The sequence below is a fragment of the Clytia hemisphaerica genome, unplaced genomic scaffold, assembly GCF_902728285.1.
Source record: "Clytia hemisphaerica strain Z4C2 unplaced genomic scaffold, Clytia hemisphaerica genome assembly, whole genome shotgun sequence".
Classification (NCBI taxonomy): Eukaryota; Metazoa; Cnidaria; class Hydrozoa; order Leptothecata; family Clytiidae; genus Clytia; species Clytia hemisphaerica.
This window is the reverse complement of record NW_027104390.1, coordinates 1,161,198-1,179,133: the sequence shown is the minus strand read 5'-3', so window position 1 is coordinate 1,179,133 and position 17,936 is coordinate 1,161,198. Positions and strand designations below refer to the sequence as shown.

The 17,936-nt window shown below is 34.1% G+C and overlaps 1 protein-coding gene across 1 annotated transcript in view; it reads right to left on the bottom strand.

Moving 5' to 3' along the window:
• Positions 1–17,936, bottom strand: part of LOC136819859 (all-trans-retinol 13,14-reductase-like) — a 133,700-nt gene that overhangs the window by 11,655 nt on the left and 104,109 nt on the right. The window contains exons 2-8 of the mRNA XM_067076108.1: positions 8,232–8,444; positions 7,698–7,776; positions 6,765–7,021; positions 4,645–5,017; positions 2,181–2,326; positions 1,443–1,743; positions 761–903 (exon numbers count right to left, since the gene is read on the bottom strand). Coding sequence (XP_066932209.1) covers positions 761–903; positions 1,443–1,743; positions 2,181–2,326; positions 4,645–5,017; positions 6,765–7,021; positions 7,698–7,776; positions 8,232–8,384 — 1,452 coding nt within the window. The 5' untranslated portion in view covers positions 8,385–8,444. The remainder of the gene's footprint in view (positions 1–760; positions 904–1,442; positions 1,744–2,180; positions 2,327–4,644; positions 5,018–6,764; positions 7,022–7,697; positions 7,777–8,231; positions 8,445–17,936) is intronic.

Genomic DNA, 17,936 nt, shown 5'->3' with positions numbered 1-17,936 from the left:
CGATAAAACCTCTGGTCAACGGTAAGTGAAGTAATCCTTGGAAAGAAGTGACGCCCATAGGCTAACAAGGGGGGACAGATGGGGGTAGTACAGGCTACAAGGTTTAATTTCATTGAGTTTAAAGTCCTAAAGGCTAGAGATGAATCTTTTGGATTGGAACTGCATCAAAATCGTCTTTCAGTCATAAACCGGATTGAAAGAAAAATGTATCGCAAGAAAATAGTGTACCACGCGAAAAAAAATAACACCTAGATTCAAACTGCCACCAAAGGCGCACATCTTAAAATTTAAATTAATTTTTGTTTGGAAAAAAAGGTTGAAAACTCCTCTTTTAGGCTGTAAAACTTGATGTTTTATTAAAACCATTTGAAAATATATAATCCTGGCGGAGAGGGGTACTTGGGCAAAAAGAGGTCCCGCTGGTTTAGGATCGCAATTCAATTCAATTCAATTGCGATCTTAAAAAGGTACCCTGACCAGCGGGACCCCTTTTTGCCCAAGTACCCCTCCCCTTGTTGCAAAACAACAAAATAAAAAAATCAGTCCCTCGCAGGGTACCTTTTTGGCGGTATTGGAAAAAAGTGCAAAATTTTGAGAACATTTTGGAATTTCAGTTCCATTCAGTGTCACTTTTTTTCGGAAATTTTGGGAAAATCTTCAAAAGAAACGATTCCCACGTAGGGTACATTTTTCGAACCTCAGCGTGTACCCCCCGTCGGTGAGCAAGGGTAGTACCCCGGGTATATAACTATGTCCTTACCTTTGTACAAGGGAATCCGAGATAAACAGTTGGCGGTCGGTGTTCGGTGGGATTTTCGAAATATTTATCAAAACAATTATCAGTATCGTATCCGTTGAAATACCAGGTGTTGGTGACTGGGATGCCTACTTCATCTGCATCGCCTGTGGAAAGAATGGGTGAATGAATGAATGAATGATAGCTAATTATTAGATGGGCGAATGAATGAATGTTACTAATTATCATGAATGAATGAAATTCATTCGGGTAATAGACGATATCGGATTTAGATAAATGCAATGCATTCTGATTTCTAGGGACTCTCAAAGGAATTATAATCTATTATAATTGATCTATTATAATTCCTTTGAGAGTCCCTAGAAACCAGAATGCATTGCATTTATCTAAATCCGATATTGTCTATTGAAAACTTTCTTTTTAAAGGTAGTAAATTAACGAAAATTAATGTTGCAACTAACTCTCCTAGTTAATCCAGATGGAATATCCGATAATAGACTTAGTTTTACGAAGTTCCAATTTCAAGGGTTATTATTGGGACAAAAAAAACAAACTAGAAACTGAACTGGAGCGATTTACATCTTCGCTGCTAAACACCCTAAGTAGAAACATCAAATTGGAAATTCTCGAGACATAGCTGTTGACGTATAAGCCTTTAGAATATTTTTGTTTATAAAGAACTTACCTTTGATAGCTACGAAAAGATAATTATGTCCAAAGGAGGGTATACACTTGTTTGTAGTTTTGTATTCCTTAACAAGCGGTAATTCCGGTGACAACAACTTATTATACAAAGTGTGCATTCCAGTAGCATTGATGATGATAGGCGCGTACAATTCTGTCATTTCCGGACGCTCATCGGCCGATTTGAGTCCTTCCATTGAAGTAGCTTTGCACACGCGTACACCGACGGCTTTTCCTTCTTTGAGGATGATTTCTTCGACGTGCGCGTTCACGAAACATTCACCACCGTGTTCGTAAACGACCTACAATTTAAAGTGGATACGAGAAAAATGTAATTTACACGCTTTAAAGTTCTCTTACGAGAATATATAGCATATGCGGGAATACAAGTAAATGTCAAGCCGCTTTAAATTGGATACGGTAAACAGGGTGTCTTTTTTCAGGATTTTCAAGCTTTTTAGGCTATTTTTAAGTGGTTTTTTAAGATTTTTTAGCAAAAGTTTGGTACTTTTCAAGGTTTTTGATACTAAGTTGACATGGCTCTCAGATAAGTTTAACATCAAATAACAGCAAATAACAGCAAATTAACAAATATTCTTGATATTTTCTTTTGAATTATGGAGAACTTTAAGACAGAAAAGCCTCTCTTTCATATACTTTGCTGAGATGGAACTTTTAACATTGTCTAATATCAGAGTATGACTTTCATTGGCGGAGAGGACAATAGAGAATTCCGAACCTTAGCACAGGAGTTTGAGATACTTTGCGTTTGGCCACTAGTGTAGGCAGCACCATTCATGTAATAACAAGCAGTTAACGCATGCGCAACAACAGTCGAATCACTCGGTTGACATGCGTAATCTCCCAATGGATGCACCATTACACCTAAATGAAACAAAAAATAAACCAGCTGCGCTGGAAGCTCCGGCTTAAGAGATTAAAAGATGTGAAAGATGAGTTTGTTGAGTTAGAACGTTGCCCACAAACTACTCATCAGAACAGATCAGAAAGCAAAGTAATAATTCTATTGCAGAGCGAGTATGAGAAATAATCTTAACGAATATAAAAAAAACAGCTGAAAGTTTAGCTCTTCTAAGTGATTACACATGCACTTTCTTGCCTAAAGAACCAACCCCACCCTACCCCCACTCATCCTCGACTAAAAAGTTCAAAATTGGAGCTAAACATTTAGGAGTTAATATCTTCAAGTTCTTATAAATTTATTTTTTTCTAAACTTGCCATGATGTGCCGTTAATTTGATTGTCCGGATAAAATTTTGGGGAGAAAAATAGCCTAATTAGAGGCCACGGCTTTTAGCTAAGCATTATTTTTTCTGTTGGGATAATTCTTGGAGGAGAGTAGGATAAACCAAATAAAATGGTACAATAGTGTGTATGTAATAAATAGTGGTATATTTGGAAAAAACCTGTTTCGGATTTGAAAATTCTTCAAAAGGAACGGTCGTCACAGCCAATGAAATTACGACAAAGTCCAAAAAATATTATTTTCAGTTATAACACTGTGAAAATTTCTCCGATCTTGTTCAAATTTACACAGGAATTGTGTTTTAGTATCCTTTACTGAATTCCCATAGTGATATGTTTGCAAAAAATCTGTGTCGGGTTTGAAAAATCAAAAGTAACGGTCGCCAGCCGCGATAAAATTACGACAAAGTCAAAAACGTTCATTTTCAGCCATAACACTGTGAAAATTTCTCCAATCTTGTTCAAATTTACACTGGAATTGTGTTTTAGTATCCTTTACTGAATTCTAATAGTGATATGTTTGTAAAAAATCTGTGTCGGGTTTGAAAAATCAAAAGGAACGGCCCAGCCGCGATGAAATTACGATAAAGTCCAAAAACGATAATTTTCAGCCATAACACTGTGAAGATTTCTCCAATCTTGTTCAAATTTACACAGGAATTGTGTTTTAGTATCCTTTATTGAATTCTCATAGTGATATGTTTGTAAAAAATCTGTGTCGGGTTCGGAAAATCAAAAGGAACGGTCGCCAGTCGCGATGAAATTACGACAAAGTCCAAAAACGATAATTTTCAGCCATAACACTGTGAAGATTTCTCCAATCTTGTTCAAATTTACACAGGAATTGTGTTTTAGTACCCTTTATTGAATTATCATAGTAATATGTTTTTAAAAAATCTGTGTCGGGTTTGAAAAATCAAAAGAAGGAACGGTCGTCAGTCAACAATGATGAATACAATAAAACAGGATCATTTTCAGCCATACACATAACACCATAAAAATTACTCAGATCGTTTTCAAATTTGCACTGTAATGTTATGATTTTAGTATTTTCGTTTGAATTCCAATGGCTGTGTGTTTGAAAGTTTCATTTCCAAGTTACAGAGTTTTTTACGTCTAGAAGAAGTTTTAGCCATATGCAAGATTTAAGCACTCGATCAGCTGACGATTCATGGCCAAAATTTCTCCAAAGTCTTTCCACATTGTTGGAGAGCCAGTATGCATCAAACTTCTCATAAATCATGTCCAAAACATCATGAATAATGATGAAAATGATCACTAAGATTTGCTTTTCGGCAGCCATCTTTTTCTAAATACTTTCGGCGAATCAAATCACAATATTATCGGAATCCAGATAATCCGTTTTTATTAAATCGGAATAGATCATCGGATTAGATAAACAAACAAAAAATGTCTTGACCGTCGGACGAGAGAGAATTTAAGGCTCCTAGGCCGGAGCAATAATTGACTCTAAATTCAATTAACCCTATGTGTATATTAAATGCTCCATCCCCTGTTTGTTAATTTTTCAAACCCTCGGACTTCAATTCAATTACATTATTTGTGGCGTACATACAGAGATACAGTTTCCCCCTACCCGTTTAGGCTGGACTTTAAAAAAAATATTGGTTTGCCGTCAGCCGACCGACTCTTCTCTTAACTTACCGACCTAAAAACGTTTATTGCTATTTCAACGAAGAGAATTTTTTTCCTACAAAAATTACAAAATGTAGACAAAAATTCCATGAATGACCAAAATAAAAAGATTTTCCGACCGACCGACCCACCTTAAAAATCTAGGGTCGGGTGACGGCAAACCAAGAATCAAACCTGATTTGAAACCCGTTTATTGGGCACCTGATAACAAACAACGTTTCTAAACGGTTTCTACGTTAACACAGTGTACCAAAAAAAAAATTCAACCCAGAAATCTATACCTTTCATTCGGTTCCAGGTATTCGGTAAATCAATTTTCGGTTCTTTCGGTAATTCCTTTTGAGCCAATACTTCTTCTTCAGTAAACCCATGCTCCAACATAGCACTCAAAACATATTGAGTGGTCAATTTACCGTAAGTGTAATAAGGGATGGTTAAGAAATCAAGTAATTTCTCCACCCATCGTGGTAGCATACGAACGAAAAACATTTTAACGATCGTGCCGCGAGCGTGTCTACAGAATTGTAGGAAAGCGTTCAAACGTTGAGGGACTAATGGTTCATTAGGATTGATTTTTTGTGTGATTTCGTTGATGAGACGATCTTTGCGACATAAGAAGTTGTATGCGTCATTGTTCGGACAGCCAGGATCAACCTGTGAGAATAACAATAGACGGGGGGATTACAATAGAATTCCCTCGAGGAATTCCTAAGAGATTTATATTGTAATACCCCCAAAACAATCCCACAATGCATCGCTTTTTTAGAAAAATCAAAAACTCCGATAATAACATTTTTCTTTCATTTTTTCTAGCATAGATACAAACTATAATGAATCTCATTTGTAAGAATTACAAAAAGCATTTTACAAAGGTGAAAAGGTATGCGTGCTTAGAGTTAGTTCGAATTACGGAAAGATTCGAATACCTTATGGGCCAAAACTTAGTCGGCCTTAATTATTAGTCGGCCCTAATTTTAATCACCTCGTCAAAATTTAGTCACTAAGGGCCGACTAATAATTAAAATCTGTCCATATATAATTGGCAGTGGAAACAAGAATGCCTGTAACTTTTGATAGTCAAATATAATTATGGAAATTTTTTTTGCTTGTTTTAGAGAATCAAAAGCGCTATATTTGAATGTATTTTCGGTTGAAAAATTCGCGATTTTAAGCGGTTGAATTTGCGATTGCAAAAATTGAGCTTTTTTTCTACTTATGCTATAACGTTCATTTTTACACCAGTGGTAGTTCAACCTTGAGTTAAGAAGTTTCTTAAATTTCAAGGCAAACAGAAAAGTCCTTCAGAAGATATGGGACCCGAAATACCCCTTGGTAGCACTTTTCTGTGAAATATCAAATCTCCAACTTATTACTAAAAACGGGGGTAGTGATATGATTGATAAAACAGTTTTTCGATCATAACACATTTTACAATCTCTTTAATGACCTCATAGACAAACTGTGTTTAGGGTTTTGGGAATTAGCAAAGTTCTTTAGACTTAAAAATAACAAAGGCAATATAAGTTCATGCTTATCTTTTCAATGAAAACAATTATACTGTGATTTCACTTCTTTTCGAAATAATAAGTGATACCAATAGCAATGATACCAATGCACCATCACTTAACATTTTCCAACTTTTAATTGCACTGTTCAAAAAAGATAACATAACCCCCGTTTTTAGTAATAAGTTGGAGATTTGATATTTCACAGAAAAGTGCTACCAAGGGGTATTTCGGGTCCCATATCTTCTGAAGGACTTTTCTGTTTGCCTTGAAATTTTACAAACTTCTTAACCTAAGGTTGAACTACCACTGGTGTAAAAATGAACGTTATAGCATAAGTAGAAAAAAAGCTCAATTTTTGCAATCGCAAATTTAATCGCTAAAAATCGTGAATTTTTCAACCAAAAATACATTCAAATACAGCACCTTTGACTCTCTAAAACAAGCAAAAAAAATTTCCATAATTATATTTGACTATCAAAAGTTACAGGCATTCTTGTTTCCACTGCCAATTATATCTGGACAGACTTTAAGACTCACTAACGGTAACTTTGTTAAAGTAATACCGATATGAAAATTGGGTTAAGGAAAGCTTAATTCTAAATTTTAATTTGGCCCGAATTTTTAGTCGGACCTAATTTTAGTCTCCAAGCCAAAATTTAGTCACTTAGGGCCGACTAAGTTTTGGCCGATAAGATAACAAAAGTATTGCAGAAATAGAGTTTATTTGTAACAAGCAGTTGCGTAGGGAAAGATATACGTTTGATAATAGAATCCTTTTATATTTAAACTAATCTATTTCTTATACGTATAAGGAACTTAAAACAAGGTTTTGAATCGTTCTTTAATAAGTAAGTCGAAAATCTAATAATCTAATCAAGTCTCGAATACTCTACCTTTGAGTCATGAGGGAAGACCACGCAATCATACGGGTCACCCAAATCATGCCATTTAGCTTGGCCTTCAGTCAAATACTTCATTACAGCACCAGATCTCATAGTAGGCATTGACATATCGACAGCCGTGTAGTGGCATCCTGTATCAAACTCACAAGTGGTGTGGCCTTCCTCCGACATGTTGGCACGTGACCAAGAGAATGTATGAGTGCAACCACCCAACTTGTCATGGTGCTCAAGAACAATCACTTTCTTACCTGAAATGATGGAGATGAGATATATAAGTAAGATTGTACAGCTTACAAGAACGTTAAACTTTTTTCGTTATCTTTTAGTTCATATTAACATTAGCTGTTATTTTTTAAACCAACGTTAACAAAGACAAGCAAGATAAACAACAAGTTTTATTGATTATTTTTATAGTTTCACGTACACTCTATTTTTTTATAAGCATATGGGAAAATCGGGTTGAGGTTCAATATGCTTAGCAAAATCTCATTTTCAGCCTAAATTTGTGCTTTTTCATATGCTTAAACTTCGATTTGTTCATTTTCTTTGGGTTAATGAAAATTGCGAATTTTTAAGTCGGAACATTGATTCGGTTCAAAGAATGAAAGTTTTCTTATTGTAATTTGGCGCAGCAGGCGCAAGAAGGTCTTTAAAAGCTCAAACAACTTTCAAAGTAACCCTGAAAAGGTCAGTGTTTTAAAAAATCTCCACGAATTTTTTTGCATTTCAGCTTGGAGATACGCTTAGCATTATGCTTATGTTTTACCGAATTTGGGCCTAAGTATGATTATAAAAAAAGACTGTACCAGATGTGTGCAGTCCTTAATATTCGGTAGAAGACTTAAGTAGAAAGCATCTAGAATCCATGGAAGGTTCTATTTAACAAACCAGGAAATTAACAATTACAAATCCATCTGATCTTACCATATTTGGAGAGGATTGATGCACATCCCATTCCACCCATACCAGACCCTATGACGATGACGTCTGCATCTTTTGGAACCTGTTGGTGAAAGAAATGAGGTTGAGATTAGAAGTAGATAGTTTCCTTAGTCAACACTCCTTTTCCAGTGTACCAGAATTAAAAGGTTTTTCGAGAGACGGTAAACTTTGTCTGTAGGCCTTTTCATAAACTATTTTGAGTGTAACGACTGCCTCGTTTTGAAACCATTACCAAGGTGATTAAGTCCCTTGAGTCTTCGAGTGTTACTTTAATAAATAGAGTATACCTCTCATGAACTCCTCTGGGCATCAATCAATTACCATAGCAATATTTTGAAAACGAGGTGACGTAATTTATGAAAAATTCTATATGCTACATTAAAGAAACTTGTTCACTATGGATTCATATAGACCTTAAGATGCGAATTATTCCGAAAAGTCCAATAACTAAATATAACTACTACTCATTTTTAAAATGGTTGAAAGAACAATTTTTACCTATTCAATAACTATTACCTTATTTGGGATAAATCGGTTCTTGGCATAACGATCTTCATTCTCGGGTGCCGTACGAGTTTTGCGGTCGGCCGGTGGTGACGTCAGAATCCACAGAACGAGAATGACCGAGGAGGCGACGAAAACCGTCCACATTAACAGTTCCAAGATCATATTGTGTATGAGATGGCGGTGTCCACTTGAAACTAAGGATTTTTTATTTGTTATCTACTCCTATAAGATAAGAATAAGAACACATCAGCATTTGACTCCGTCTACACTTATTTCGAAAACAACAATCTTTTCACTAATTCCCAGTTTGGTTTCGGTAAAGGTGACTCTTGTGTGTCTACCTTGTGTGTCTCAGCTGTTATCCATAACACACGATATCCTGAATGGTTTTGATGTTGATCCACCCCTAGATACTAGTGGAGTATTCCTTGATATTTCCAAAGCTTTTGACAGAGTTTGGCACGATGGTTTAATTTTCAAACTTAAGTCATATGGTGTTTCTGGCTCCCTTCTTTTATTAATCCAGAATTTTCTTCACGGGAGACGGCAGCGGGTTGTTCTTGATGGTCAAGCCTCTGATTGGACGGACGTCTTGGCTGGTGTACCTCAGGGGTCTATTCTCGGACCCTCCTTTTATTTTATTTACATTAATGACCTCCCTGAAGGAACCATCTCTATGATCAAAATTTTTGCTAAAAACTCATCCTTGTTATCGTTTATCCTAGACCATATTCGCTGTTCTCAAGAACTGAACAGTGACATGCAGAAGATAAGTGAGTGGGCTCGTCAATGGAAAATGTCCTTCTACCCTGATCCTTCTAAACAGGCAATTGAAGTGTACTTTACCCGGAGGTTATATCCACCCGACCCCCCGGAAATTACTTTCAATAATGCAGCCATCGCAGATCAGGATCATCAAAAACATCTTGGTCTCATACTTGATCAAAAGCTGGCCTTCGACCGTCACCTTGATGAAAAAATTAAAAAAAGCTAATCAAGGTATTGGTCTTATTCGCAGACTTCGCAAGTTTCTACCCAGGGATTCTCTTGTCACTATATACAAAACCTATGTTAGACCACACCTAGATTATGGAGATATCGTATATGATCGTCCTGGTAATTCTACATTCTCTGAAAAACTGGAGTCTGTTCAATATGATGCTTGTCTTTCAATTACTGGATGCTTCAGAGGTACATCCAGAGGAAAAATTTACCTTGAGTTGGGCTTTGAAAGCCTGGCAGACAGGCGGTTACTCTCGGGTACCTAATAGCCAGGGGGTTTGGAATAAGCAGGGGGGTTGGAAAAAATCTCAAAATTTAATAAGCGGGGGGGGGGGGGGGCTGGAATAAAAATGTCCTGGGTGGAAAATGTTCGAAAAGGAGGCTGATACAGCAGAATTAGGGCAAAAGAGGGAACTTTCAAAAAGGAAAATTCCCGAAAAATCAATAAGCGCGGGGGGGGGGGGGGGGGTTGGAATAAGAATAGCCTGGGTGGAAAATTTTCGAAAAATTAATTAGCGGGCCCCCCCGGCTATTAGGTACCCGAGAGTAATTAGAAGCCTCACATTTTTTTTATAAAATAATAAAAGGCTTTGCTCCTGCTTTTACGAAAATTCTTCCTCCCCAGAGAGGAGAGGAAGAACGCAATGCAGGGCGAAGGATAAAACCACCACTAGAGGCACCTTTCTGTAGAACCGAGCGTTATTGTGCCTCTTTCTTTCCTTTTTGCATAAATGAATGGAATAACCTCGGAGATCGTATACGAAATCTTCCCACTAAGTCTTTTAAGCAAGCAATTCTCTGATTTCTCAGACCCAGTGCTAACTCAGTTTTCAGAGCTAGTGACAACGATGGCGTTGTTCTCCTTAACCGATTAAGGGTTGGTTTCAGTCATCTTCGTGAGCATAAGTTTAGGCATAATTTTGCAGACTGTCGACAAAATTCAATAGAAACAACACAGCAATTTTGGTGCATTGCTCTGATTATTCTAACGACAGACTTGTGATGTTTGACAGTCTTCTTCAACTTGACATAACCTTGTTGTTTCCATTTAATCCCAAAACATTGTGTAGAATACTTCTTACGGCGACCCCGAGTTTAGCATTGTCCAAAATCATGATATATTGAGTGTAACGATAAAATTCATCTGTGATACTAGCCGTTTTGGGGTACCGTAATTCTAGTCTTTTACTCCAACTGCTCTCCTAGCTCTTTTTGTTTTTGTTTTTGTTTTTCATTTTTGTTAGTAATTATTCTCTGTAGCTAGTTTTTTTTTCTCCATTTATTAATCAATACTGCACTCATTTTGTTAGCTAATTTTGGGCTCCTTCCTCCTGGCGGTATTATCTGGTGGTCCTTTTGCGGGAGGTTAGGAACCTTAAGTTTTGTACTATTTGTTCGTGTTAACTATACTATAAATAAAAAAAAAGGAAACTAGACAAAAATATTCTAAAAAATGGCGAAAATTTTGGATGCTCTTATAAAAAAACGTTTACTCTAAAAGTTAACCTATGCAATACGAAAAATAAAATTTCAGGAAATACAAGGAAACGGGAAACACGCGTCAAGTCTCAAACACTGAACTGTGATCTTACCTCTAAGAAACTTTTCTATTGGTTAAAAATCACGCTGGGTCCCAAAATTAACCAATAGAATGGCTTCATCTCACTTCAAAATCAGACTATTGAAGAAAAAAACGTGTGAACATGGTCTAGCTAGACTAGTAGCTTATCACGTATGAGTAACTGACAAGGCTTAGTTATTTACTAATTAGAAACATGTTTAATGAAAAAATACAATTGGAGCTACATACAATAAGATTTGCAAAAAAAAACACTGTTTCATATATTATTATCACAAGCACTTAATGGAGAAATTGGATAGAATAAAGGGAGAAATGGAAATCATATATCATAATTTTACTCTCCAACTTCTTCTTTGAATAAAAGCTGCTACGTAATTTTCTTAAGAATCTTTTTTATAAGAACAATAAAACAGCCGTAATGACGGCTGCAAACTCCGGTAATTGTCGTGGGTTAGCCTTTCTTAATAAAACTAGCATAAAATTTAAAAGAATATATTCTAGTAAGTGCGAGCGCAAACGCAAACCAAATCGGGAAATCAAACCGGAAAGATCGGGAAATCAAACCCGACTATCACGATTGATCGGATTTACGCACAATTATAAATGAAAAACACTTATTTTAAGAAACTCCTTAACCGGAGTTTAATAAGACTCGGTCTTGACCTAAACCTATAAACAGAATAAATATTCAGGCTCGACATTTTAAGAACATAATTCATGGTCATGAAGCCTGAAAATTACAACAAAACAAACACTGCTGAGCATCAGTCAAAATTTGTCTCCTTTCACTTTTCTAAAAGAAGCAGAATCAACAAAAATCTTTATAAGTTAAAAAATTCAATGAAATTACGGTATAACAGTCCCTTGCCTTCCGGTAGGAATCGTAGGCAATAAATGAGGAAATCTGAAATACTGCAGGTTTGCTTGTAGACCTCCTGTCACTCTTTTAAGCCTATTTCTCGATAAAAAAAACAAAAATACCTGAAACTTCGCACAAAGATATAAATATGAATTATTGAAAACCCCCCAAAATTTAGAAGTGATTTAACAAAAATACGTCAAAATATTAGAATTTGAAGACATATTGTAAAGTTTTTTTGGGACACCCGATATTGCTTGAAAACTATAAAGACGCTATAAACTGAATATTGCCATATACGACAAACAGAGACATATTTTATTAAAACGAAGTTTTTGTTTGAAGATTTTTTCAAAAACTGAATATGACTAGGAAATGGGTGTGTATTGGACTCCAAAAAAAAGGAAGTTTGAGAGGAAATGAAAGAAATGTCTAGACAGATGTATCAGAGCAAAACGAAAGAATGGGAAGGAGGTCCCATACATTTTGACTATATCCGGAATTTTTGAATAGGATATTCTTTTACGGCCTTTTCAGTCTCAGCAGTAAGAAACCTACGAAGTCGCACAACAACAAAAATACAAGAAAACCGTTGCGGTGTTTTCATATTGATTTAGATAGACAGATAGCTTAAGTATTTCAGGAACGTAAAAAAAGAGGCCAACTTGCAAGAAATGGCGACTTGACAAAAGTTTAAAGTAAATGATATGCCTGACTTACCACCATCATTTCAAACAAGGATTTCCATTGTCAACTTACGACTTACTTTTGCCGTTCCTTTCATTTATAACTTTAATTCTAGTGCATGCAATCTAAACGGATGAAAATGAAGACCGAAAAGTAAGGGAAACTACAAATATTTGTCACTCGTTAAATATCAAATTTGTTCAACTATTTTCACTACCCAACCATCTTTTCAGCAATCTTTATATACTAAAGGATCAGAGGAATTCTATGGTTACACTGGAGAGGTTTAAAAATAAACTTTTGCAAAACAAACTTTTTCAGGCCACTCAATAGAACCATTTACCTCAATTTTCAATCGTGTTGATAAATATTGAAAATTTAAATAAGATTTTTAGCATAACGCGATAAAATTTTAAAAATATAACCACCAATTCAAAATATTCAAATAAATTGATAGCTACAGTTGATAAGGAATATTTAAATGAGGAATAAAGGAAGAAGCATCGTGTAATCAGAAATTCAACACCCAATATCAATCAAAATACAATCGAAAACATCAAATAGAAAAACTGGGAAACCAAATAACACACAAAGGAATATTCATAAGATGTAAATTTAGTTTAAAACAGATAAAAATCTTGAAAGAAGATTTTGTTTGCATTTCACGGAGAGAATTTAACCTAAAATTCTTTCTTTGATATGATTTTAAACGATCAAAACGGCCGTTACTGAAGATACTATAATTTTTAAAGAATTCTTTTCTGTTATTATTTCCTTTTTCATGGGAGTCATTTCTCGCCATACAAAACTATGATTGCCTTATGTATACGATCGGCTAGCGTTTCCCAAACACTGGAGTATTTATCCGTTTAATAGAGCAAGAGATGTTTTATGATTATAATAACATAGTTGTTTATACAAGATAAGATTGATTTTATTAGCTGGTGATTGTCGTCCATACGGGCGGCATGAAACTTAAAGTTCTGAAACAATAAATAAAAGTTTCTTTCTTTTAATTTGTATAAGAAAAGTTTGTAAACTTTAAATTATAATTTCAGCTTTCCTTTCGCGATAATAGGCTACTTTGATGATATATACCAGCAAACAACAACAAAGTTACCATAAAAATTACACACACTTCCCTTCTCTAGCATCACGAAAAAGCCACGAAAACATTTCTCTCTCGAGTTGATTCAATTGAGAAATCACGCCACATATCACTACCATTATAATAAGATACTCCTTTCCACACAAAGACCAATATTAAAAAATATGATGTTTAAATGAAAATTTGAAACACTAACATAGCAATATAGTAATACAGTAAATCCACACAAAAATCAACTTTTTTTATAAGAACAATTCAAACGAGTAAATCCCTCGAGAATCAAAGTAACTAATGAAACTGAATGAAAGCATAAAATAAAATATGTTAACATTCTTGTTTTGATATACATGTCTTTTTTTTAAGGAACCTTATAACTTGGCTCCGGGCCTGCAGTTCCTTATTTTGCCAGAGAGTTTCAGCTTCAAAGTTCCTATATCGATTTCCTTATTTCTTGGCTGCAAAGTTTTTGGACTGATTTGATACTTTGTGAAAAAATTGACTACAATATAGAAAAAGACCTTTATTGAAAGTCGTTTCATCAAGATTTATCAACAATTCCAAGTTTAACTCTCTGTCTCTTAGCTTGTTTCTTATTCTCAGCCTGACTAGTTCCTTATCAATTCTTTATTTTTCGGACCTTTTTCAGCCTCAATAAATACTTATAAACATGTTCCTTATAAAAAGAAATAGTCCAATATGGTATGAAACCAAATAAAGGTCTGCAAGCAGCCAAAGATGATGGATATTTCAATTTAGTTTGGTGTCATTCTTATTCTTATTAGAATCAAACATAGTACTAAGCCTTTAAAACCCTAACTAAGCAACGATAAAAAAAATTTTCTTGAGAAGAACTTCAACTTTCTAAGAAAATTTAAACACTAAAATGAATATGTTTACCTATTCAAAAGTATTAAACCCTGTTTACACATGGCCAAAGCTTATTTAGTCAATAAGCCCTAGAGATAATTTGAAAATAATCGTATTTTGTTCCTAAGGTTTGGTCTATAAACTCGCATAATATCTTATTATGTTCTTATAATAAAAGTGTTAAAATAGATGAAAATCCTTATAATAAGAAAACATGACACTTTAATCCAATTAGAGATTGCAATAAAGTAAATTTTCTACAGTTGTAAGCTCAAACATAATGATTCTCTTTTTTCAAAACAAAGTTCAAAGAGCAGAAATATTAATAAATCTCGATCCAAACATTCATTCCCTATATATATGAATCAAAGCTAGATTATACAGTCCAAACATCAAAACATTGGAAATAAATGACACCCCTGTGTCACAGACCCGCTGGGAAGTAAAAATTTCGTCCCCGGTGGAAAAATACCCTTGAATTTCAGCCCCACTGCGAAATTGACTTTGATTACATCCCACTCGAAATTCCATGTTTAGAAATTGTACTCCAAAATCATCCCCTGCGATTTTTAACCTTGGAACAATAGAATTTCTATCCCCATTAGGATTTCAATAGGAATCTTTATCCCCACTGAGAAAAAAAGTTCCACTGGGGCTGTGAGACAGGGGTGTTAAATGACAGCCAAAAAATCTAAAAGACAAAACTTGAATGCTCTACTTCAATATTTCTTTTTCTTTCTAATACACTTTTAAACAGTAAAGCAGTAAAATCTCTAAAGAGGTAAAGATTATCACTGAACTTTGACGTAAGATGAACACACCTCAATATACACTTTTAAACAGTAAAGTAGTAAAATCTCTAAAGAGGTAAAGATTATCACTGAACTTTGGCGTAAGATGAACACACCTCAATATACACTTTTAAACAGTAAAGTAGTAAAATCTCTAAAGAGGTAAAGATTATCACTGAACTTTGGCGTAAGATGAACACACCTCAATATACACTTTTAAACTGTAAAGTAGTAAAATCTCTAAAGAGGTAAAGATTATCACTGAACTTTGGCGTAAGATGAACACACCTCAATATATAAGCAGCAAGATTTTTCCTTCTAAATAAAATAATTTTTATTCCTTATCCAAAATAATAAGTTATAATATTCATCTCAAAATAAGATTTATTGTGAAGGGGTCAATTAGCATAAAGATTTTCATTGCGTGAGCATTTGGTTTCAATTTTGATTTTTATTAGTCTCATCCTGAATTTCAACCGACGACAGTTACACGTTATAATGAGAGGTCTTATCATAGCTAAATTAGAGAAGGAGAGACAAGATTCAAAGACACCATTTTGAGAATAAAAAAATGTTCGATTCTCTAAATTTTAAAAGAAAAGCTAAAATTTTAATCTGAAGAAATTTGAAAACCGTCTCGCAAATTTAGAAAGACAATGGTGATACATTGCAGAAAAGTTCCTGGAACCTATTTCTTTTAATACCATTTCTAAACTGATATTGCTATTCGGCATAAAAAGTACTCTTCATAAAACTTGCAAAAGCCTCTTCAAGCAAAGACTGGAAATAATGTAAATTACTAAGAAATACATTATGTTAGAGCCCGCATAAATTTCAATTTACCATATAAAAACATAAACAATAAAAAAACTTATAAAAGATCCTACCTTGAATGAGTAACACAGACATACATTAACAAATATTAAAAGATGACCACTTAAGAGCAAATCAGTAGTCTATTATATTACCACTCACCCTATAATAAGCACAGTTTAAGCCAACATAATCTGAAAATGAGTCTGTATATATACATTTTCTACTTTGTTGTATACAAGTTTTAATCAGTGGATTAAAGTTGTGTATATTGTAGCTAATGATGAAAGATCATGGAAGTTGATTGATTATTACAAACTAAACAAACCTAAAATGATGTAAATTCAGAGAAAAAAATAAGAGCTTGATTCTAAATTAATTAGCAAAGGTTGGTCGTCTAGTTATCTCTATTCTGGTGGTTTTTGATTACTCTTTTGACAGTTAAATTCTCACGTTTTCTGTGACTTGTGATAAGTGCTATAATGACGGAATGGAGATTGCCTTTTCTTTGTAACGGAAAATTCTGTATTATATAAAAAAGATTGTTATTAGAGATTGTAGAGGGAATATTATAACTAGTTTCAAAGAATTTTACTGTTATCTTCAAAATGGATCAGTTTGTTTTACAGTATAACCTTTTTGTGGTTTTTAGAAAATAAAACGTTTTCATAACCTCATTCATTATTATTTTTTGATAAACATTTCTAATAAAAATGATGATGAAGTCTTTTTGAGAAGGTGAAAACGAGGTTACATTTTTGAGGGCTAAAAGAAGAAGCACTTATGCAAGTGTTCATGAGTTTTCATGACACTTTTGGATGTTTATGTGAAACTTATATTATAACTTTTTGGATAACAACAATAAACATTTTGACACTGAGTTTCATGGTATATGAACTTCAGCAGAGTGAAGAAGAGTAGTTGAAAATGAAAAGGAGTGGATAGAGGACCTACTTTCATTAAAAAACCATATATCATAAACAGAAGACATCAGCTAAAGACATGCGCCACAAACCCAAGAGATATGCTATCTTTTATAAAGATAAAACCATCCTCTTTCTTAGAGTAAGTTCTCCTATTTGAATTTCAAAATTCTTATTATTTCAACTATACAAGTTTTTTTCTTCTTAATCGTAGGGTTCATTTGAGCTAAGGCTTGGCCATAATGCTTAGATTTCTATTGTTTTATAACAATAATAGATCAACTGTTAAAGGCCAATCTCAGTCTGGCTATGCTTATAAGCGTTATGCTTATAATAAAAAACGTTTATTCCTTTTACACGTGAGGTGCAATGAGAAGCCCCATAACTATGAATTGAAAATTGCAAACTCCACCCACAATTTATTTGACCAAACCCAAGGAGCTGAAAAACAATTTTAATATAATATCAAAAAATATACTAAAAAATTTTATTGGTCACAAATAGTCAACGACACAAATAGTACCTAGTTATTAATGGATTAAGGTTTAAGTAGAAAGTAGAAAGACAGATACAAAAAAGATACAAGTCAAAAGAGGTTAACAGGACAAAAAAGAAAAATAGAGGCTTATACCTTCCAAACCTTCCAAACCCTGGTTTCTAATTCATGAACCTTTATCAGTTTCAATAATTCCAGTAAGTTGAAATATATTCAAAGATAACAAAAAGTTCAAAAGACTAGAAGAGTGGAAAGAGAAATCTGGAAACTTATATATTTAAAAACACCTTTCAATGAAGAAGCACATTTGAAATAACTTTGTTTTTGCCCATCTAATGTAGTTAATTAATGCTAATTAACAAAGAAAATTCCCTTCACTGTTAATAAAATGTTACTAATTTTCACAAACATAATAAAAGTTGTTGCCATTAGTTACTATATTGAACCTCTTTTTCATTAATACACACAAAAATAGTACTTAGATGATAAAATAATAATATAAAAACAATTTTTCAAAAGAAATTTTTTCTGAAAATCTCAAGCAGCCCCCCTACAGCTTTATTATCCAATTCAGTTCCACTTGAAC